Source organism: Oncorhynchus mykiss, chromosome 2 (assembly GCF_013265735.2).
Source record: "Oncorhynchus mykiss isolate Arlee chromosome 2, USDA_OmykA_1.1, whole genome shotgun sequence".
NCBI classification, from domain to species: Eukaryota; Metazoa; Chordata; class Actinopteri; order Salmoniformes; family Salmonidae; genus Oncorhynchus; species Oncorhynchus mykiss.
Window position 1 is genome coordinate 82,651,575 of NC_048566.1, and position 23,488 is coordinate 82,675,062.

Sequence of the window (23,488 nt, forward strand, 5' to 3'; positions counted from 1 at the left end):
CATGAGGGGAGATCTAGGTGATTTCTAGCTACATTATAGTTTCTGGTAAAACCACAACATTAGCGGTAGCAATTCTGAAGACAACTTCACACCCTCACCTCTCCAGAAGTGCACGCCTCTCGTCCTGGTTGTTCTGCACGGTGGCCTCGAGCACAGCGATCTCACCCCGCAGTTCATCAGTCTGTTTCTCCAGTTCGCCACAGCGCCGCTGGCTGCCCTGCCACTCCCTCTTTAGCGTGGCCACATTCTCGTTGAGCGCCGTCACCTGCAGGCCCAGCCGCGCCTCTGCCTCCTCTCCCCGCTTCGCCTGTTCCTCCCGGACTTTACGTTCTGACGCCTGGGGAGGGGTGGGGGATGGGGAGGAGGAAGCGGGAAAGAGATGACAAGGTATTTAGAAGTTTAGAGGAGAAAAGCCACACCTACAGGAGATCTACAAATCATCAGAGTGATGATACCTAAAAGACACCCCCACACATGACTGAAACACAGCAAATTACAAAAAGAACCTGCATGGTGTCTACAAAGCACAGCATTTAAAAACACTGGAGGTGTTCCACCAGCAAATAGCACTTCAATGTCAAACATCACATGTAGCTGCTTTAATAAGTGTTGATGCCCTCTGGAATGTTAGTAGGTAGGTAAACAACTAAGCGTACCAGCTGGGCCTGGACCTCCTGGACCTCCACCCGAGACTTCTCCTCTCTCTGGGTAACACTGTCCCTGGTGACCTGGTGCAGGGTTTTCTCCTGCTCCAGGGCTGCCTGCACCTCCTCCACATGGCCCTGCACCTCCAGCTTCTGCTGGATCAACAACTGCTTGGCCTCCCCAAGCTCCTTCAACTCCTGGGGGGGGGAGAAGAGAAGGGGTGTGGTGGATAGGTGTAAGCAATATGATGGAATTGTCAAACTTTTGCTGACACCTATCCAATCATCGCAGATCTACAGTAGTACCTAGGGGATAGGGGTTGATATGGGATTCAGTTGGTTCAATTCCGAATCAACCCCTCCATCTTCCACTCAATGGACCCCTCGTAAATCTCTGGATAAAGAGGGTCTCACCTTCTCACTCCTCTCCCCGAGTGCCTTCAGCTCAGAACCCAGTCTGGTTGTGTCCTTCTCTAGGGCAGCCTTAGTCTGGTTCAGCTCCTTCACTCTGCGCCTCTCCTTCTGCAGCTCCTCCTGGGTCACACCCTGTGTGGGGGAGGGGAGGGGGTTTCAGCATGAGGAGAACAACCATACAACTCACACCCTAAGTCCCATTAGGGAAGGAGACCAGGTCTGATATGGATCAAAGTCCCCAAATATCATGACACTCTGACTATGGGTTGGAACAAGATTTACAACAACTATAACAAGAGATTCATTAGACAAATCCAATCGGGACACCCCCCAGTCAGACATACAGTCAGAGTCTTCGCTCCTGGCTCTTATCAAGGATTAGTTTAGCCTTTTAGATCATAATGAACCCGATTATCTGGACAGGAAACTCAGATGCTGTTTGAACACGATCCTGGGTCTGACCTGATTTTTCTGCAGCTCTTTGAGGGCTGTCTCCTGCTGGCCCAGCCTCTGGTCCCGTTTGGCAAGCTCCTGGTTCAGGGAGGTCCGGGCAGCCTCCACTTCCTGGACCTGTCCCTCCAGACCAGTCAGCTGGGTCCGGTTAGCAGCCAACTCCTCCTGGGACAGGGTCAGCCTCTCCTCAGACGCCTGGACAGAGTACACACAGGCTTGGGTCACATACAGCACACAGTTCATACAAACACAGCCAACAGGCTCAGGTCACATACTTATGTGTGCATTCCATACTTGCAAACTAGATTAGCATTATGTAAAAAGTTTAAAAGGCTATGATTTGCATGATCCTACACCTATGGTGTCCTGGTAGTTGGTTAGGCAGACACTAGTGTCTGATGTTGATGATCTGATGTTGATGATCAATTTGGGGCGGCAGGGTAGCCTAGTGGTTAGAGAGTTGGACTAGTAACTGGAAGGTTGCAAGTTCAAACCCCCGAGCTGACAAGGTCGTTCTGCCCCTGAACAGGCAGTTAACTCACTGTTCCTAGGCCGTCATTGAAAATAAGAATTTGTTCTTAACTGACTTGCCTAGTTAAATAAAAGTAAAAAAAAATTATATATATATATATATTTCCAAGCGGTCTGATTCTGGTATCTCCATTGTATGCCTGCATGTTCATCCACTCACCGCAAGGTCCTGTCTAAGAGATGACACCTCTGACTCCTTATCTTCTCACATATATTCTTCACTCGCACAAAATGTCTCTCCTCATACAATTAATATTATTGTCTAACTGCCATTGACCCTGTCCTGCATCCATAGAAATATAATTGGATGAGGATGTCCATTCTAGTAATTCCATTTGTATGCCTGCGTGTTCATCCACTCACCGCAAGGTCCTGTCTGAGAGATGACACCTCTGACTCCTTGCCGTAGTAGTCAGACTGCATCTTGGCCAGACCCTCCTGACTCCGCTCTAGGGCCTTCTGCAGCTCAGTTGTTCTGGTCCTCTCAAAACTCAGCTCCTGGCCCAGGCCTGACACCTGCTCCTTCAGACGACCCTCCTCCTCAGCCTGGAATACACACATTTAGTCCAAAACATGGAATTAAAGCATGGAATTGTTTGTGTGTATGTGTGTGTCTTCTTACCTTCCTGGCATGTGCTCCTTGCAGCTCGCTCACTTGGCTCTCCAGTTTCTTATTTTCCTGGTTGAAGGACCCCTGGGCTGTCTTCAGCTGTGTCTGCAGCTGCTGCACCCCCTTCTCTTTCTCTTTCAGGGCCTCCTGGGTCTCAGTGTGCTGCTCTGTTAATATAGTCAGCTGCATCTTCAACCCTTTCTCTGCCTGCCAGTCAGACACAAAATGAAACCTTTTGTGCGAGCATGGACAATCAGGCCTTGTAAGGTATCTGTGTCGTGTTCATTAGGGCACACCATAGCAAAATATTTAGTGTGTTTCATTTTGGACTAATTCAAGTAGTCCCTCCTTGTTTCATTCAGTTGTTTTCTTCTTTCATTTTGTTCCTAATGAATAGGACCCTGTATTCATGTCTATGGGCTGCTTACCTCTCTGATATTCTCCAGCTGCCCTTTGACCTCTGCCATCTCCTTGGTGGTGGCCTTTGTGGCCTTCAGCAGCTCCTGTCTGGCCATCTCATGGGACTTCTCCTGAAACATTTTCACATATGTACTGTTGGATTTGACCTAGTCTAGACTAATATACTTTTGGTGATAATACTGACACCAACACCAATTCGAGAAAAACAGGGCCCCTATTCATAAAAGGATCTCAGAGTAAGAGTGCTGATCTTCGATCTGGTCCCCCCTGTCCATGCAATCTTATTCATTTTGATCTAAAAGGCTAAACTGATCCTAGATGAGCATTCCCACTCTGGGACCCTTAATGAATACGGGCCCAAGAAGCTACCGGAACCCTTTATGTTGCAGTCTGTACCTCCCACATCGAGGTCAACCACGCTACACCACACTAAACCCACCTTCTCCTCCAAGACTATCTTGCTGCTCTTCCTCTCCTTGTCCAATTGGCTCTGGCTCTCCTTCAGGGCCTTGGAGGCTTTAGCCAGACCGTCGTTGGCTGCTGCCAGCTCTTTCCACTGGGCCTCCTTCTCCTGCATGGCCTTCTGGAGGTCTCCAGCCAAACCCTGGGCTTTTCTGTCCAGCTCGGCCTGCCGCACCTGCCCCTCCTGGGCTAGCTTGTCCAGGCTGGCCTGGAGGGAGGTCTTCTCCTGCTCACAGCGCTCCAGCTGCTGCCGCGTGTCGCTCAGGGAGTCCGTCTTTCTCTTCAGCTCCTCCTGTAACACAGCAGCCCTGAGAGAAGCAGAGACCAGTCACAAAGAGTACTGGATGTGGATCAATGACCAACAAAAAGGAAATAAGCTTGGTTTATTGTCAGTAGCCAGAACCATACCTAATTTATATTCAGGTGAACAGCCTATAGACTGTTGCTGCAATGGTCATTTTCCTTGTTGATGAGAGATGGTATGTTGAACTTTGACCTTGTCATTGTGTCCGTCGGAATGGTAACCTGACTGCGACAGCATCAAAAAGCTCTACTTAGTTCTTACCCGGCCTTCTCAGTCTCTAATAGGCGACCCAGCTCCTTCAGTTTTCCCTTGACCTCTGACCCCTGCTTCTGGAGTTTCTGCACTTCCTGCTGAGTCTGCTCCCTGGCCGCCCTCAGCTCCACCCCCTCCGCCTCCGCTTTCTGTCACACAAAACGGACATTTCAGAGACATCACAGTGACTCCCAGTCTCTACTGCAAACCTGATACCAAGATGTGTGTATGAGCTAAAACCCAGTTCATATCGTAAGAAACAAAAATCTGTATGAAATGTGTAAAGGTAATACACACAGTGCCTCCCCCAGGAACTCCACATTTGCGCGTGCATGTAACTGACCTTGGCCCGTCCCCCCAGTTGCTCTATGCACTGTTCTGAGGTCAGTAGTTTGTCTTTGACCTCCTTCAAACTGGCCTCCAGCTGGCCACACTGCTCATGTCTCTCTTGCAGCCTCCGGCCCTGCTCCTCTACACATGCCTGGCTCTTATTCAGCTCCTATAAGGACAGGAGAGATGAGGCATTACTATAAATTCTCTAAAAGTGCATCCTTCCAACCTTACTTCCTTCCTTGACATAATCATTGACTAGATATGATTGGACATGTGACCACAAGGGCTCATCTCATGACTTTCCCCTGTACTGTCATGTCTAATCAGTGATTACTTCGAGGGAGGGATATTGTTATCCATGTCGGCACCAACGATGTTAGAATGAAACCAAGTGCAACATAGCTTCAGCGTGTAAATCAGCTAGAAAGATGTCGGCATCGAGTAATTGTCTCTGGTGCCCTCCCAGTTAGGGGGAGTGATGAGCTCTACAGCAGAGTCTCACAACTCAATCGCTGGTTGAAAACTGTTTTCTGCCCCTGCCAAAAGATAGAGGGCCAATTATCTACAAATTCTGGGACTCACCCACAAACAGGACCAAGCCTGGCCTGCTGAGGAGAGAGACAGACTCCATCCTAGCTGGAGGGGTGCTCTCATCTTATCTATGAACATAGACAGGGCTCTAACTCCCCTAGCTCCACAATGAGATAGGGTGCAGGCCAGGCAGCAGGCTGTTAGCCAGCCTGCCACTAGCACAGTCAGTGTAGTCAGCTCAGCTATCACCCTTGAGAGCATGTCTGTGCCTCAATCTAGGTTGGGCAAAACTAAACATGGCGGTGTTCACCTTAGCAATCTCACTGGAATAAAGACCTCCATTCCTGTCATTATTGAAAGAGATTGTGATATCTCACATCTCAAAATAGGGCTACTTAATGTTAGATCCCTCACTTCCAAGGCAGTTATAGTCAATGAACTAATCACTGATCATAATCTTGATGTGATTGGCCTGACTAGAAACAAAGCTGAAGCCTGATTAATTTGGTGTTAAACGAGGCCTCTCTTTCTGGTTGCAGTAGTGACCATATCCCCCGCGCATCCCGCAAAGGCGGAGGTATTGCTAACATTTACGATAGCAAATTTAAATTTACAAAAAAAAAAGACGTTTTCGTCTTTTGAGCTTCTAGTCATGAAATCTATGCATCCTACTCAATCACTTTCTATAGCTACTGTTTACAGGCCTCCTGGGCCATATACAGCGTTCCTCACGCAGTTCCCTGAATTCCTATCGGACCTTGTAGTCATGGCAGATGTTATTCCAATCTTTGGTGACTTTAATATTCACATGGAAAAGTCCACAGACCCACTCCAAAAGGCTTTCAGAGCCATCATCGACTCAGTGGGTTTTGTCCTACATGTCTAAGGACCTACTCACTGCCACAGTCATACTCTGGACCTAGTTTTGTCCCGTGGAATAAATGTTGTGGATCTCAATATTTTTCCTCATAATCCTGGACTATCGGACCACCATTTTATTACATTTGCAATCGCAACAAATAATCTGCTCAGACCCCAACCAAGGATCATCAAAAGCCGTGCTATAAATTCTAAGACTACCCAAAGATTCCTAGAAGCCCTTCCAGACTCCCTCCACGTACCCAAGGACATCAGAGTACAAAAATCAGTTAACCACCTGAGGAACTCAATTCAACCTTGCAAAATACCCTAGATGCAGTCACACTAGCTCCCTGGTATACAGAAAATACCCGAGCTCTGAAGCAAGCTTCCAGAGAATTGGAACGAAATGGCGCCACACCAAACTGGAAGTCTTCCGACTAGCTTGAAAAGACAGTATCGTGTAGTATCGAAGAGCCCTCACTGCTGCTTGATCATTCTATTTTTCCAACTTAATTGAGGAAAATAATAAGAATCCAAAATGTATTTTTGATATGGTCGCAAAGTTAACTAAAAAGCAGCATTCCCCAAGAGAGGATAGCTTTCACTTCAGCAGTGATAAATTCATGAACTTCTTTGATGAAAACATCATGATCATTAGAAAGCAAATTACGGACTCTTTAAATCTGCGTATTTCTCCAAAGCTCAGTTGTCCTGAGTCTGCACAACACTGCCAGGACCTAGGATCAAGGGAGACACTCAAGTGTTTTAGTACTATATCTCTTGACACATTGATGAAAATAATAATGGCCTCTAAACCTTCAAGCTGCATACTAGACCCTACTCCAACTAAACTACTGAAAAGAGCTGCTTCCTGTGCTTGGCCCTCCTATATTGAACATAATAAAAAGGCTCTCTATCCACCGGATGTGTACCAATAAAGCCTCTCTTGAAAAAGCCAAACCTTGACCCAGAAAATGTAAAAAAAAAAGAAAAAAAGATTGGCCTATATCGAATCCCTCATGCCTCTCAAAAATGTTAGAAAAAGCTGTTGCGCAGCAGCTCACTGCCTTCCCGAAGGCAAACAATGTACACCAAATTCTTCAGTCTGGTTTTAGACCCCATCATAGCACTGAGACTTCACTTGTGAAGGTGGTAACTTTTAACGGCGTCAAACTGAGGCTCAGCATCTGTCCTCATGCTCCTAGACAGTGCTGCTTTTGATACCATCAATCACCACATTCTTTTGGAGAGATTGGAAACCCAAATTGGTCTACACGGACAAGTTCTGGCCTGGTTTCGCTCTTATCTTTCGGAAAGATATCAGTTTGTCTCTGTAGATGGTTTGTCCTCTGACAAATTTCGGTGTTCCTCAAGGCTCCTTTTTAAGACCACTATTGTTTTCACTATATATTTTACCTTTTGGTGATGTCATTCGGAAACATAATGTTAACTTTCACTGCTATGCAGACGACACACAGCTATCCATTTCGATGAAACATTGTGAAGTCCCCAAATTGCCCTCCCTAGAAGCCTGTGTTTCAGACATAAGGAAGTGGATGGCAGCAAATGCTCTACTTTTAAACTCGGACAAAACAGAGATGCTAGTTAGTTCTAGGTCCCAAGAAACAAAGAGATATTCTGTTGAATCTGACAATTCATCTTGATGGTTGTACAGTTGACTCAAATAAAACTGTGAAGGACATCGGCGATACTCTGGACCCTGATCTCTCTTTTGACGAACATATCAAGACTGTTTCAAGGACAGCATCTTTTCATCTATGTAACTGTTACGTTCCCCAGTTTCTGTGTTGTTGGTTTGTATGTGTTGTTGTATGTGTATTTATTTCAGGAAATGGCTTCAGGAAATTCCCCCAAGCAGCTGATTGGTCGGCCCCATTGCTAATTGGAGCTGACCTCGCCCTCTCGTCAGAGAATACAGCTATCTGTCATTACAGACACCTTCTCCAGCTGTATAAAAGCCAGTGTTCCTTTGCTCAGGGAGAGAGCTTTGTGTATGTCCTGTGTTGGTTGTTGCTCAGAGAGAGCTTATTGGATGTCCTATGTTGGTTGTTGCTCAGAGAGAGCTTCTTGTATGTCCTGTGTTGGTTGTTGCTCAGAGAGAGCTTATTGGATGTCCTGTGTTGGTTGTTGCTCAGAGAGAACTTCTTGGATGTCCTGTGTTGGTTGTTGCTCAGAGAGAGCTTCTTGGATGTCCTGTGTTGGTTGTTGCTCAGAGAAAGCTTCTTGGATGTCCTGTGTTGGTTGTTGCTCAGAGAGAGCTTCTTGGATGTCCTGTGATGGTTGTTGCTCAGAGAGAGCTTCTTGGATGTCCTGTGTTGGTTGTTGCTCAGAGAGAGCTTCTTGGATGTCCTGTGTTGGTTGTTATTCAGAGAGAGCTTCTTGGATGTCCTGTGTTGGTTGTTGCTCAGATAGAGCTTCTTGGATGTCCTGTGTTGGTTGTTGCTCAGAGAGAGCTTCTTGGATGTCCTGTGTTGGTTGTTGCTCAGAGAGAGCTTCTTGGATGTCCTGTGTTGGTTGTTGCTCAGAGAGAGCTTCTTGGATGTCCTGTGTTGGTTGTTGCTCAGAGAGAGCTTCTTGGATGTCCTGTGTTGGTTGTTGCTCAGAGAGAGCTTCTTGGATGTCCTGTGTTGGTTGTTGCTCAGAGAGAGCTTCTTGGATGTCCTGTGTTGGTTGTTGCTCAGAGAGAGCTTCTTGGATGTCCTGTGTTGGTTGTTGCTCAGAGAGAGCTTCTTGGATGTCCTGTGTTGGTTGTTGCTCAGAGAGAGCTTCTTGGATGTCCTGTGTTGGTTGTTGCTCAGAGAGAGCTTCTTGGATGTCCTGTGTTGGTTGTTGCTCAGAGAGAGCTTCTTGGATGTCCTGTGTTGGTTGTTGCTCAGAGAGAGCTTCTTGGATGTCCTATGTTGGTTTGTTGCTCAGAGAGAGCTTCTTGGATGTCCTGTTGGTTGTTGCTCAGAGAGAGCTTCTTGGATGTCCTGTGTTGGTTGTTGCTCAGAGAGAGCTTCTTGGATGTCCTATGATGGTTTGTTGCTCAGAGAGAGCTTCTTGGATGTCCTGTTGGTTGTTGCTCAGAGAGAGCTTCTTGGATGTCCTGTGAGACAGGTTTTGTAAAGTATTTTGAGGCCGGTCCTGCAGACGTGTATGTCAAAAGGACTGTTTTTGATTATTGAAATTGTTTACTTACGGTTGTAATTATTCTGTTTTTGTTCCCGAGGGGGGGAGGGGAAGGCACCTTGGGAGTGCTTAGGCAACAGGCCTGCAGGCATACATATACCCGTAGTATGTACTCTGTCTATGCACACTAGGTAAGACCTGAGCGGACCATTCCCTGTATTTTGGTTAGTGTGCCAGGTGGTGCTAGTTAGGTCAGTTGTGGGTAGGTAGGTAAGGTAGGAGAGGGGGCTCTTTAACTTTCTTTGCTTTGGTTCCGTCCAGACCCTTTTCCACATATTACCGTGTGAAGGAATAAATTCCCTGTTAACGGTAATATTCTCTGTCTCAGTCATCCTTACCCACACCTATAGTCACATACCTCTTTCACTCCACGGGAGTTGAGTGTTGTGTTCCCTCCTCCAAGAGACGTGTGTAACAGTAACATTGTACATACCTACACGTACGCTATGGTCACAAGACGCAGGCCTCCTTACTGTCCCTAGAATTTCTAAGCAAACAGCTGGAGGCAGGGCTTTCTCCTATAGAGCTCAATTTTTATGGAATGGTCTGCCTATCCATGTGAGAGACGCAGACTCGGTCTCAACCTTTAAGTCTTTATTGAAGACTCATCTCTTCAGTAGATCCTATGATTGAGTGTAGTCTGGCCCAGGAGTGTGAAGGTGAACGGAACAGCACTGGAGCAACGAACCGCCCTTACTGTCTCTGCCTGTGTGAATTTAAGTTCTCTCTCTCTCAATTCAATTCAGGGGGCTTTATTGGCATGGGAAACATATATTAACATTGCCAAAGCAAGTGAATTAGATCGTTTTTATTGTTTATTTCACTTTTGTATATTAACAGTAAACACTACACTCAGAAGTTCAAAAGAATAAAGGCATTACAAATGTCATATTATGTATATATATATATATATATATATATATATATATATATATATATATATATATATATACACACACAGTGTTGTAACGATGTACAAATGGTTAAAGTACAAAAGGGAAAATAAATAAGCATAAATATGGATTGCATTTACAATGGTGTTTGTTCTTCACTGGTTGCCCTTGTGGCAACAGGTCACAAATCTAGCTGCCGTGATGGCACACTGTGGTATTTCACCCAGTAGATATGGGAGTTTATCAAAATCGTAGGGTTTTCGAGTTCTTTGTGGATCTGTGTAATCTGAGGGAAATATGTCTCTCTAATATGGTCATACATTGGGCAGGAGGTTAGAAAGTGCAGCTCAGTTTCCACCTAATTTTGTGGAAATCTCTCTCTTAGCGCTAGGACCATGCCTCAGGACTACCTGGCCTGATGACTCCTTGCTGTCCCCAGTCCACCTGGTCGTGCTGCTGCTCCAGTTTCAACTGTTCTGCCTGCGGCTATGGAACCCTGACCTGTTCACCGGACGTGCTACCTGTCCCAGACCTGCTGTTTCCAACTCTCTAGAGACAGCAGGAGCGGTAGAGATACTCTGAATGATCGGCTATGAAAAGCTAACTGACATGTACTCCTGGGGTGCTTGCCTGTTGCACCCTCGACAACCACTGTGATCATTATTTGACCCTGCTGGTCATCTTTGAACATCTTGGCCATGTTCTGTTCTCCACCCAGCACAGCCAGAAGAGGACTGGCCACCCCTCAGCCTGGTTCCTCTCTAGATTTCTTCCTAGGTTTTGGCCTTTCTAGGGGGTTTTTCCTAGCCACTGTGCTTCTACACCTGCATTGATTGCTGTTTGGGGTTTTAGGCTGGGTTTCTGTACAGCACTTTGTGACATCAGCTGATGGGCTTTATAAATACATTTGATTGATGCACTTTTAAAGAATTGGAATGGGGCCTAGCACAGCTTGGGCATTTTGTCCCACAGATGCAGGGTAATTTGAGAAAAGAAGGCAATCAGTGATACATTATTATGTTAAGAGATGGGTCTCCATTAAATTAGTATTCTGGTAGATACTATATTCATCCAGCATGAGTATATTCTGCTGTTGTCATACAACCAATGGCTTACCTGCTGCTTGTCCTGCAGTGCATGCTGGGCTGTCTCCAGGTGGTTCTCCAGGTCTACTCTCTGGGCTGCCTTGGCTGCCTCGGCCGACAGCAGCATCTCCGTCTTAGACTTCAACTGGGGAAAAAACATAACGCAACAAAACAACAACTTATTTAGTGCTGGAATCTGGTTGAGCGGTTAACGCCCTGTCGCGCGCGGGGGGGTGCCCCTATTTGTTTATCCCACTCTCCAGTCAATAGTAAAAGGATAGGAATAATATTTATCCATCCGTCAGTCCATTCACCCTACCTGTGTGTCCAGTTGGGCCAACTTCTCCCTACTCTCTGTCAGCTGGGCATTCAGTTCCCCTAGAGAGGTCTCCACAGTCTGGGCTCGGTCCTGGGCCGCACGGAGGAGGCTCTTCTGCTCCTGCACCTGCTTGTGGAGGTTGTCCTGAGCCTGCTTGTGGCTCTCCGATTGGTTCTTCAGCTTGTCTGTCAAGTGTGTGACCTATAGCCCCCAAAATAGGAAGAGACAATGAGTTAAATCCCTCAGATCATGATTAGGCTATTGTATGTTTTTACTGTGCTATATTGTATCACACCAGTAGTGTTCTTTTTAATACAACACCTAAGCACACAAATTGAATAACACAATGTGTGTGCGTGCGTCAGAACGCTGCATTAATTATGTATATGCCTTTCTGTGTGTGCATGTGTGTGCTTTTACCTGCGTCTGTAGAGTGTGGTTCTTCTCCTGCAGCTGGTTGAGCACGGCCGTCTCTCCCTCCCCAGCCTGGATCTTGGCCACCAGGTCCTCCCTCTCAGCCTCCAGCTGGCTCACGCTGTCCTTTGTCTTCTGCAGCAGGGCCTCCAGGTTCTGGATCTTCTGGTCCTTGTCCCCGATCTGACGCAGCACCTGCTCCAGGTCATTCTTATAGGACATGGACGAGGAGGCAGAGGGAGACGAGTCAAACAAACATGTTGTCTTGAAGCATTGTTTCCCCGAGATCAGATTCATTAGCGTCATGCTTGCACCATTAATACAGCGAAAACTGCTTGTTTCTTACCCAAACAGTTCAAAAGATATTGACCCATTTACAGATGCAATGTTTTTTTCTTCACGTCACGGATTGGGGGGAGGAATTCATAAACCATGTCGCGGGCTGTTCTAAAACTACTCACGGGCGGATTTGTTTTGCATTTTGTTAAGTAATGTTTGTTACCTCATGAGCTAGCTAACTAACAACCAGTATATCAAAACATTTTGGGGGCACAGAAAGAAAAATGGGATAGCTTCTTCAGAAGATCAATAATCATAGCAATGTCTTGCATGTCATCATCCCAAACTTGACGATCTTAAAGAGACAGTGTACAATTTTGAATGCAATGCCTCAATAGAAAAATAGTGCTTTTCCACAATGCAGAAACTTAATATTCCACAATTTACTATTTCAATGACATGTATTTCTATCAACATTTTATCTTTTTAGAATAAATAAATTGACAGGGTTCCACATTAATTTCTAGGACACAACGTGCTTCTGAAGTAGAACTCAGATCTGGCCTCCTGAGTGGCGCAGCGGTCTAAGACACTGCATCTCAGTGCAAGAGGTGTCAATACAGTTCCTGGTTGGAATCCAGGCTGAATCACATCCGGCCGTGATTGGGAGTCCCATAGGGCGGCACACAATTGGCCCAGCGTCATCCGGGACTTGCCTAGTTAAATAAAGGTTAATAAAAATACAAATAGAAATGTCTCTGGTGTTCCTAACTGTTTTATTTATTGGGAGCACCAGTGCTACCAATGGCATTTTAAATTCAGAGCCCTGGTCCTGGGTTGTGTTCATAAGGCATCCGACAGAAAACAAATAGAGTGAAACAGGATGGGACGACATGGACCTGTCCAATACAAAAAGTTGTTTTCTGTTTCGATAAGGTGTGCCATATTCAATACAACCCTGTAATAATGTGTGTTGTGTGTTCTGGTGCTGAACATCCCTTCACATAGGTTCTACTGTACACACAGTGGAAGCGGTGAGTTGTACTGACACAAAACACAAGTGCTAAGTTGACATGTCTGGCAGTACCTGTGCCTCTCTGAGCTTGGTGTTGGTGTTCTGCTGCAGGCCCTGAAGCTCCTGGTGTTGCTGCTTAGCTTTCTCCAGCTGGTGCTGCACGTCCAACATCTTACTGCTGTTCTCTTTCAACTACAGCAGGACACACATAGAGGTCAGTCCCAATACAGTACCTCAGTTTATGGCCTTATTCTGAAACCCCCCACTTCTACTAGACAGGCCAATCTATAAAGGAGCTTGTGCAACAATCCCAAGTCCTCATATATCCATATACATCCTATAACAATATCGGTCTCTGTTCAACTCTACTGCTCCCATTAAAATGAAGGGCCAATATGACCGATGCTCCACCTATCACAGGACATTGATTTGAATGTCGGTTCTAGTAAATCTATGTTTATGTGGATACCCATCCTATATGAAACTCATGCGGTGTACCTACCTGTTCCTCTGAGCGGGACAGTTTGATCTGCAGGTCGGCAGTTTGCTGCTCACGGTCCTTCAGTTTCTCCCCAGAGAGCTGCCTCTGCTCCTTCAGACGGCCCTGCACCTCCCCCAGCTGACGCTCCGCCTCCAGGAGCTTAGCATGCAGCTACAACACAGGAGGAGGAGGAAGAGGAGTAGGTGGATGAGGTAGGCTGACAATTGACCAAAGACTTGTGTGTCTGAGTGTGTTAGATGATCATGTGTGTCTCACCGGTATGTGTGTGACCTGTGTGTGCGGATGTGTGTGTGTGTGTGTGGTTGACCTGTGTGTGTGTGTGTGGTTGACCTGTGTGTGTGCATGTGTTTGACCTGAATACGTGGGTGTGTGTTTGTGCGTGTCCGTCTGTGTCTGACGTGTGCTTGCCCGCGTCACTACTAACCTGGTTGATCTCACTCTGCTGCACCAGGCCCTGGCTCTCCCTCTCCTCCCTCTGCTGCTGCAGCTGCTTCCTCTCTGCCTTCACCTCCCCATGCTTGGCCTCCAGCTCAGCCACCTCCCTCCGGAGCCTGCCAGCCTCCTCCCCCAGCTCTGCTTGGGCTCTCTGCAGGCTGGCTTCAGCCCCTGCCACCCGGGCCTGGAGCTCTTGCACCTCCATCTCCGTCTGGTGCAGACTGTCCTGGGCTGTCTTCTTGGAGGCCTGCTCAGCCCCCAGGCAGTCCTCCAGCTCCTGGAACTCCTTCTCCCTGCGCCCAAGCGTTTCTGAAAGCATCTGGGGGAGGGAACCAGAGGGGGAAAAGTGATTAGTGATTATGGTCCTGTGTAACTCACTTGGTAAGAGTGTGGTACTAGCAACGCCAAGATTACAGGTTCAATTCCGGGCAGGTATCATAACAAATGCAAGTTGCTTTGGACAAAATAGTCTGCTAAATTGCCTACAGGTTGTGGACAACTTGAGTTTCAGAACGTTTTGAAAGACAGAAATAGATATGCCGAACAGATTAGCATAAGGGGCGATCTGCTAGAGGGCGTATGAACCTTCCCTCTTCAGATTTCGAGGTCATGTGTAATGGAAAGTATTATACACACCCTTAGAATAGTTGCCATCGGGAGATGTTTACCAAAGTGAGGATATGAGGATTCATTTAATAAGAGTCTAATTAACAGCTCAGTACCCATTAGGCAAAACAAAATATACAGATGCCTTCTCACGTGTCATAGTGACGTTGGTCGTTCAACCTCTGAAAAGAATAGTGCATCCTTACAGACATGCATGCAAGGCAGAGCAAGGGGGAATTAGATTTCTGAGCACATGTTTTTACAACAGATTCTTGAATACCGGGGTGTGTGTGTAGTAAACTTGGCACAAGGGAGATGAAAGAATATAATGGTGTTAATGACAGTGCTGCTGAGTGGGGGGGTGTGACAGGAACATAAAACCCCCACACACAGATAATTTTTAAAACTGTATTTTTTTGTGAAGAATCAACAACAAGTGGGACACAATCATGAAGTGGAACGACATTTATTGGATATTTCAAACTTTTTTAACAAAAATTGGGCGTGCAAAATTATTCAGCCCCTTTACTTTCAGTGCAGCAAACTCTCTCCAGAAGTTCAGTGAGGATCTCTGAATGATCCAATGTTGACCTAAATGACTAATGATGATAAATACAATCCACCTGTGTGTAATCAAGTCTCCGTATAAATGCACCTGCACTGTGATAGTCTCAGAGGTCCGTTAAAAGCGCAGAGAGCATCATGAAGAACAAGGAACACACCAGGCAGGTCCGAGATACTGTTGTGAAGAAGTTTAAAGCCGGATTTGGATACAAAAAGATTTCCCAAGCTTTAAACATCCCAAGGAGCACTGTGCAAGCGATAATATTGAAATGGAAGGAGTATCAGACCACTGCAAATCTACCAAGACCTGGCCGTCCCTCTAAACTTTCAGCTCATACAAGGAGAAGACTGATCAGAGATGCAGCCAAGAGGCCCATGATCACTCTGGATGAACTGCAGAGATCTACAGCTGAGGTGGGAGACTCTGTCCATAGGACAACAATCAGTCGTATATTGCACAAATCTGGCCTTTATGGAAGACTGGCAAGAAGAAAGCCATTTCTTAAAGATATCCATAAAAAGTGTTGTTTAAAGTTTGCCACAAGCCACCTGGGAGACACACCAAACATGTGGAAGAAGGTGCTCTGGTCAGATGAAACCAAAATTGAACTTTTTGGCAACAATGCAAAACGTTGTTTGGCGTAAAAGCAACACAGCTCATCACCCTGAACACACCATGCCCACTGTCAAACATGGTGGTGGCAGCATCATGGTTTGGGCCTGCTTTTCTTCAGCAGGGACAGGGAAGATGGTTAAAATTGATGGGAAGATGGATGGAACCAAATACAGGACCATTCTGGAAGAAAACCTGATGGAGTCTGCAAAAGACCTGAGACTGGGACGGAGATTTGTCTTCCAACAAGACAATGATCCAAAACATAAAGCAAAATCTACAATGGAATGGTTCAAAAATAAACATATCCAGGTGTTAGAATGGCCAAGTCAAAGTCCAGACCTGAATCCAATCGAGAATCTGTGGAAAGAACTAAAAACTGCTGTTCACAAATGCTCTCCATCCAACCTCACTGAGCTCGAGCTGTTTTGCAAGGAGGAATGGGAAAAAATGTCAGTCTCTCGATGTGCAAAACTGATAGAGACATACCCCAAGCGACTTACAGCTGTAATCGCAGCAAAAGGTGGCGCTACAAAGTATTAACTTAAGGGGGCTGAATAATTTTGCACGCCCAATTTTTCAGTTTTTGATTTGTTAAAAAAGTTTGAAATATCCAATAAATGTCGTTCCACTTCATGATTGTGTCCCACTTGTTGTTGATTCTTCACAAAAAAATACAGTTTTATATCTTTATGTTTGAAGCCTGAAATGTGGCAAAAGGTCGCAAAGTTCAAGGGGGCCGAATACTTTCGCAAGGCACTGTACTCGTTGTTGGTGTGTGTGTGTGTGTGAGAGAGAGAGAGACCTGGCTCTGTTGCTGCAGGTTGTTCAGAGAGCTCTGTAGTTGGTGGATCTGCTGGGTGTACACTGCTGCCTCCTGAGGTCCCTTCTCTAGCTCTGCCTTCAGCTGAGAGATGGTCATCTGGAACACACAAAATCAATGTGAGACACTTTCCTTTGTGTACATTAAAAAACATTCACATGCCATGTGCTAGATTCTGGTCGAGTGGTCAGGAGGACTTCACATGGCGTTCCCCAAAGCATTCACTTGGCAAGCCAGCAAGCCTACAGAGCATCCATACAGTACGAAGAGAGAGTCGAGCAAAGGCATAACAACTAATAGGCAGTCAAGTACACAAACATACAGGCAGCAGAAACACCTAAAATAAATCATCCCCATTTCTGATAACTAAATAGTCACTGAAACATTCATGCATAAAATAGAGGGGAGATTGGGGTGCCTGAGTAAAACAGCAATGCTTTACCTCCAGTTTACAGATCTTCAAGAAAGGGAAAGGGAGAATTGGGTGAGGAGGAGTGGAAGCAAAGGTTGGGAAGGGAAAGAGACAAAGCAAAGAGGTAAGCACTAGTAGACAAACAACACGAGCCTAGAAAAACACAGAGACCGACAGAGCAGTGACAAACGGTTTGCTCACCAGGTTTGATCTGAGCAAGGCATTCAGAGATTAGGTGATTTGTTTCAATCATCTCAACATTCAACCAACTGGCTATCATTGAAGGGATCTACTACAGCCGGAGTGGATGGTAGTGTAGTCTATCGCAGGTAAAACAGGTTATGGACACGGGGTGGTGCAGTCTAGCCCAGGTAGGAAAGGGGGTGGATGGGTAATGTAGTCTACTAGCCCATGTAGGACTACAGGATGAGCAGGGCAAGATCTCCATGAACCTAGGAGCTTTGTTCACGATTCATTATTCAGTTATAAGGGCCAGGTGATTCCATGACAGTAGTGACCTTTAAGAAAATGCATTCATATGTAAAGTACTTCAGATTTTTAAAAACTGAAGTGATGAAAGTTGTAATCTATCAGGAGAGCCAATTAAAAGTAGTCAGTCAGTCAGTCAGTCAGTCAGTCAGTCAGTCAGTCAGTCAGTCAGTCTGTGTGTAAAGCAAATTTAGCATATTTTTGCCAAATTCGACTGCAGTTGTTGTAAACAGAAAACACAGAATAAGAGGCGGATGCATCACCCAGGAGAACCAGTGGGATTCTAAACTATTGTCCCAAGCAGTCAACTCACCACAACAGAAGCACTCATTTATTTTTACAGCTGAAGGCTATTTCATCATTAAAACACCAGAACAAGAGATTAGTACTTTTTTTAGGTCGATTTCAGTTAGATAGTTAACAAATAATCAGTTTTCAATTACTAAAAAAACAATGCAATTAATGTTTGTGGGTTGAATGCTGTAACACAGAATAAAACAATTAATAAAAGTCCCATGATGGCAGTGACTGCCGATTACTGCTCATCACTTAAACATAATTTATTCACATTAATTTAATAAAATATTTCAGCTGTTGCATATATTACATTTGGTTTATTTGATGATTTTATTATTTCATTCCAAGTCATCCTCTCATCTCTATAGAGCTGCTTCCTATGCTGTCTGACAAAAATCCCTATTTTGGTAGTTCTTCAAAGTAAATAAGACATACTTTTATGACTGCTGAATACCAACTATCAATCACTTAGATCATGTAAATTCAGGTAGATACCTCGAAGCAACTGCTCGCTATCCCTCTCGATCGCACATTCTTCTGTCTCTTCTCTCCATGACTGCCCCACACAGATCAGACAAGTAGGTGCGCAATGGATTATGGTCATTGTAGTTAATTGCCAAGTTTTCTGCACTAAACTATGTAGAATATTGGCCTGTTGGAAACTACAACTCCCTACTACATTGCAGTTAACTGCAGTTAAATTGTTGTGCAATTGTGCAGTTAAATATGTCAACCAAAGGTCTGTATTGCAGTCCAGAGAGGAGACGGATGGGGAATGGCAGAAAGAGGGAAAGAGATGGAGGGGGGAGCCATAGTCATAGAAAAACTCCCTCCTAATCTTCTCCTTCCAAAGCCTTATGGGTACAGTAATGCAGGAAATATCACTGAATTATGCAGACAGACACCACAGGATTGGGAAAGGGAGTTCAAGCATCCCTTTATTAAAAACATTGAATATGAAGGTTATTTTAGTCAATCGAGAGCTTGTTAAAAGGACCATCTTAAGTATTTAGTATTTAATAAGATCCCTATTAGCTTCTGCTAAATGTACAATATGAACACTACTGAAAAAATACAATATAACAATGCATGGGCGTGGGTGTGCTTCGAGTGTCTTGTTTTTGGTTTTACTATCCTTGTGGGGACCAGAAGTCCTCACAATGATAGTCAAACAAGGCCAATTCAGACAGGTGGGGACTTTTTGCAGGTCCCCAAAAGGAAAAGGGCTATTTTAGGCTTAGGTTTACAATTAGGGAGGAGAAATATGGTTAGGGTTTAGTTAGGATTAGGTTAAAAGGGAACATTGGATTTTGAATGGGAAGCAATTGTTTGGTCCCCACAAGGATAGTAAAACACATGTGTCTCTCTTCACAGTACATGTTGTGCCGTGTGGTGTTCTATATTTTTTCAGCAGATTTTACAGAGAGCTTGAGTTACCTGATGTGGAAGAGTTCCATGTGGTCAAGGCTCTATGTGTTACTGTTCATTTCCCAGCCTCTGTTCTGGACTTAGGGACTGTGAAGAGGCCCCTGGTGGCATGTCTTGTGGGTTATGTATGGGTGTCTGAGCTGTGTGTTAGCGGTTTGAACACACAGATCGGTGCTTTCAACACATCAATACTTCTCACAAAAGACAGAGATGCATTCAATCTCTCTTCTACTTTAAGCGAAGAGAGATTGACATGCATGTACTTGATATAAGCCATCCGTGTACATTTTAGTCTCCTCAAGTTGCTCAATTGATACATTACAACATTTAGATAAGGTTTAGGGCTTTTGATATATTAAGGACTAGCTTATTAGTAGCCACCCACTCAAACTGACTACAGCTCTTTGTTAAGGGTAGCAGTGATTTCACTTAATGTGGTAACTGATGTGTATAATGCTGAGTCAGGCTTTAAGGCTAGTGGTAGGTCATTAGTAAAAATAGAACACAGTAAAGGACCAAGACATCTGCCTTTAAGTACACCACAAATGATAGGTTTCAATTAAAGAAAACCCTCTGTTCTGTTAGATGGGTAGCTCTCAATCCATGATTTGGCAGACGACATGCTTTTTTCAGCAGCTGATTATGGTTGATAATGCAAAAAGCTGCACTGAAGTCTAACAAAACAACTCCCAAAATCGTAGAAGTATGCTGGAAGTCTGTTGTTAATTTGTTTACTGTGAAATAGCACTGTATCTGTTCAAACACAATTTCTAGCAAGCTGATTGGTCAGCTGTTTGAACCAGTAAATTATGCTTTGCTATTCTTGAGTAGCTGAATGACTTTTGCTTCCCTCCAGGCCTGAGGACGCATACTTTCCTGTAGGCTCAGATCGAAGAGAATAGGAGTGGCAATACAGTTGGTGCTAGGAGAGGGAAAGCCAGTGGAATTTCTAATCAGTGTTTACGACCAGGCAAAGGTTGTAGAATGAGAGTAAAGGCCATCTGTTTTATTTAGAAATGGTTAAAAATCACAACTTCATATCCACTTGGACACCCCTTCTATGATGTATAGAATGTGATAAACAATTGTGAAAGGGCATATAAAACATTTCCTTTTTAATTCACAGAGGTTCCTGACTGTATGACAGTGTGTATGTGTGTGTTTAAACATTATTAGAAGCATGTTTACCAGTCTCCCTTGTGCAAGAAGAGGAGCTAGTCACCAGTTGACTAGCTGCCCTAAACCTTTGGGCCTGCCTTGCACTGAGGGATAGTGAAGATACTAGAAGTACATACTGGACCAGTAACATAAAACTAAACCAAGATGGGCCATTCCCCTGCAGCCTTACCTCTGAGGTGGTGTGGTCAGCCTGCAGCTGCTCGTATTGGCTCTTGAGGCATGCAGACTCCTCCTCCCTCTCGCGTGTCATGTTGTCCATCAATGTCTGCACCTGGATCAGCTCCTTCTGCAGTACCTCCATGTCGTCAACTCCCGGCCGCTGCAGCTAGGGGGCAGCAGAGAGATCAGAGGTTAGGGCAGAAGGGCAGACATTTGGGGCATCAAAGAGGGGTTAGGAGTGAAAATAGAAAAAGGAAAGTGGGGAATTTAAGTGTTAATGGCAGTATAGAGTTCATAACGTCATTAGCGCCCTTTTCTTAAATAAGAATTTCTTCTTAACTGACTGGCCTTGTTAAATAAAGGTTACATTCTGCCCACTCCTCTGACATAGAAATGAATGACATAAATTAAAACGATATGACTTATCTAGGTAGAGATGGTAACCACAGCAATCCCGGTCCTGAATAGTTCCTTCCTCAAGACTAGTTCCACTTCCTTCATCATAAAATACATGGTTATATACTTTACTTTGTTAAGACAACTCTAGTCCTCTCTCAAAACATAATAATTATCCATGTATCCATGAAAGTGAAGAAATGACCCCATTAGGGGTGAACATCTATGAAGGCTCCAGGATATCCGAACAGACAACAACAAATTGGCTTAATTTCAGTTCGTTAGCTTTATCCGTGACTGTTCTCTTTGTTGACAAATGGTTCTCGGAAACTCCCAACATCCAATATGTTAACTAACAGGAGGGTGAACATGGAAAAGTAAAAACTGTTAAACGAAATTGTGATCAGAAAAAAAAAGAAAGAAGTTTTAATTACGGTGCAGTGATCACAAAACCTTTTCCATGTTATAGCCTAACTAAACAATAGGCTTTAAAGGCCTGGGGAAAGTTGTGTAATTTAAATGTAAACAGCATATCGGGTCAATTTGTAAGAGCAACAACTAAGAGTGTTGAAGCATGAGGCTCTGTTGCCCTGGCTACCATGCTGTGAACAGCGTGAAGCGAGCCCATGCAAACACGCAGATACAGAGTGTGACTGTGTGAGAGCAAAGTGTTGCATCTCGCTCATTTCAATTTCCTAGCCTATTCATTGAAGTTGCGAGACATTGCACGCCAAGAAATTGCGAGAAATAGCATTCCATTGCGAGATACCACTTTTGATTGCCGATAGAAAGGCCTAGTGCAAGGTTGACTCCGTCTGCCTGGTGGCCGACCTGCCTATACTGTGCCCCTCCCCTCTTTCTCCGTCCCTTGCTAGCTTGCTATGAAAGATGCAAGCGTTTGTGTTCTCGGATGTACGGCAACTAATCAGTATCCTCCATTCCAAAGATACTGAATCTTAGGAGCCGATTCCTAGCGGAATCTAATCTTGACACTCAGAAATGGGAGTTGACCTGCAAGAAGTCGAGGAATCTATTCGTTGGTAGTCGACTCTCGACTGCTACGTCATTGTCGTTAACAGTTGGAAAAACGGCAGAGAAAGACAAGTATCAGCAGCGAAGTCCTGTACGGCAATACTTTGAGAAATGAGAAGGAAATGAATGCTTTGCAGGGTGGAATTGAGTTACAGTAATGGTAGTACAGGTGAAATGCTAAACTGTCTGAAAAGGGACGCCCTGTGAGACCTAAACCGTCTGAAAAGGGACGCCCTGTGAGACCTAAACCGTCTGAAAAGGGACGCCCTGTGAGACCTAAACCGTCTGAAAAGGGACGCCCTGTGAGACCTAAACCGTCTGAAAAGGAACGCCCTGTGAGACCTAAACCGTCTGAAAAGGAACGCCCTGTGAGACCTAAACCGTCTGAAAAGGAACGCCCTGTGAGACCTAAACCGTTGCTGGTAGCAGTGCAGCTGCATTGTGAATTCACATGGAATTGTATGAATTTTTCTTTATTGCTTTAATGGAAAACCGATATATTTCATTTCAAACATTAAAGAAAAAAATGTTATTTTGTCACATCCCTATTTACCAACAGGTAATGAGTAAGAGGTGAAAATAAACCCAGGAAAAAAAAAAGTTATCTGGGAGTAAAATATAGGCTACATGCAAATTATTATCAGTGCTCATCAATGAATGTATACTTATTCTCAAATATTGTACAACAGTGTGTTAATATTTTAGTGCACTGTGACATGTCCATAACTGTACAGTATGTATAGAAAGTGTCCTACATGTATGTGTGCACGCGTATATGCATGACTGTGTGTGTGTGTATGCTTGTCTGCATGTATACAGTCTCTGTTAGTTACCAGTTCTGTGTGTAGCCGGTCCTTGTCCTGCCTCTCTCTCTGCAGCTCCTGGATCAGGTTGGCCAGCCTCTGGTCTGCAGCCTCCCTCAGGCTCTTTTCCTCATCATAACGAGACTTGATGTCTGTCAGGGTCACCAACATACCCATGTTAAATTGAATATCTCTTCACAGAACAAAGTATAACATTACCATTTATCTTCCATCCTAACCCTAACCTCTGAGCTAGTCACTGTACTATACCTGCCTATGGAACATTACACAGTGTATAGTGACATTAAAATGGTTGTTCAATCAAAGCAGCTTTAAATGAACTACAGTAAGCTCCAAAAGTACTGGGACAGTGACATGTTTTGTTATTTTGGCTCTATACTGCACTGTCAGCTTTAAATTTGAGGGTATTTTCATCCATATAATTTCGAAATGACAGTACTTTTTGTGCATAGGCCCCCCCCCCCCATTTTAGGGCACCAAAAATATTAGGACAAATTCACTTACATGTGTATTAATGGTTAGATCAAGTTTGTGACTCTACAAACTTGTTGGATGCATTATCTGTTTGTTTTGGTTGTGTTTCAGATTATTTTGTGCCCAATAGAAATTAAAATGGTAAATCATGTATTGTGTCATTTGATAATGATGAGTGAGAAAGTTAGACGCACATATATATCATACCCAAGACTTGCTAACCTCTCGCCATTACAATAACAG

The 23,488-nt window shown here is 44.6% G+C and overlaps 1 protein-coding gene across 2 annotated transcripts in view; it reads right to left on the bottom strand.

The window, feature by feature from the left end:
* Window positions 1-23,488, bottom strand: part of LOC110497706 (early endosome antigen 1) — a 42,807-nt gene that overhangs the window by 4,192 nt on the left and 15,127 nt on the right. The window contains exons 8-27 of one of the 2 annotated variants that reach the window (XM_036956635.1): window positions 22,781-22,902; window positions 20,530-20,685; window positions 16,998-17,012; window positions 16,538-16,654; window positions 13,939-14,268; window positions 13,515-13,664; window positions 13,085-13,204; window positions 11,725-11,928; window positions 11,305-11,505; window positions 11,017-11,130; window positions 4,434-4,589; window positions 4,100-4,239; window positions 3,512-3,842; window positions 3,081-3,182; window positions 2,665-2,859; window positions 2,406-2,588; window positions 1,521-1,706; window positions 1,059-1,190; window positions 657-842; window positions 99-337 (exon numbers count right to left, since the gene is read on the bottom strand). In XM_036956635.1, the coding sequence (XP_036812530.1) occupies window positions 99-337; window positions 657-842; window positions 1,059-1,190; window positions 1,521-1,706; window positions 2,406-2,588; window positions 2,665-2,859; window positions 3,081-3,182; window positions 3,512-3,842; window positions 4,100-4,239; window positions 4,434-4,589; window positions 11,017-11,130; window positions 11,305-11,505; window positions 11,725-11,928; window positions 13,085-13,204; window positions 13,515-13,664; window positions 13,939-14,268; window positions 16,538-16,654; window positions 16,998-17,012; window positions 20,530-20,685; window positions 22,781-22,902 (3,379 nt within the window). The remainder of the gene's footprint in view (window positions 1-98; window positions 338-656; window positions 843-1,058; window positions 1,191-1,520; window positions 1,707-2,405; window positions 2,589-2,664; window positions 2,860-3,080; window positions 3,183-3,511; window positions 3,843-4,099; window positions 4,240-4,433; window positions 4,590-11,016; window positions 11,131-11,304; window positions 11,506-11,724; window positions 11,929-13,084; window positions 13,205-13,514; window positions 13,665-13,938; window positions 14,269-16,537; window positions 16,655-16,997; window positions 17,013-20,529; window positions 20,686-22,780; window positions 22,903-23,488) is intronic. The other variant, XM_036956642.1, reaches the window with a different exon arrangement.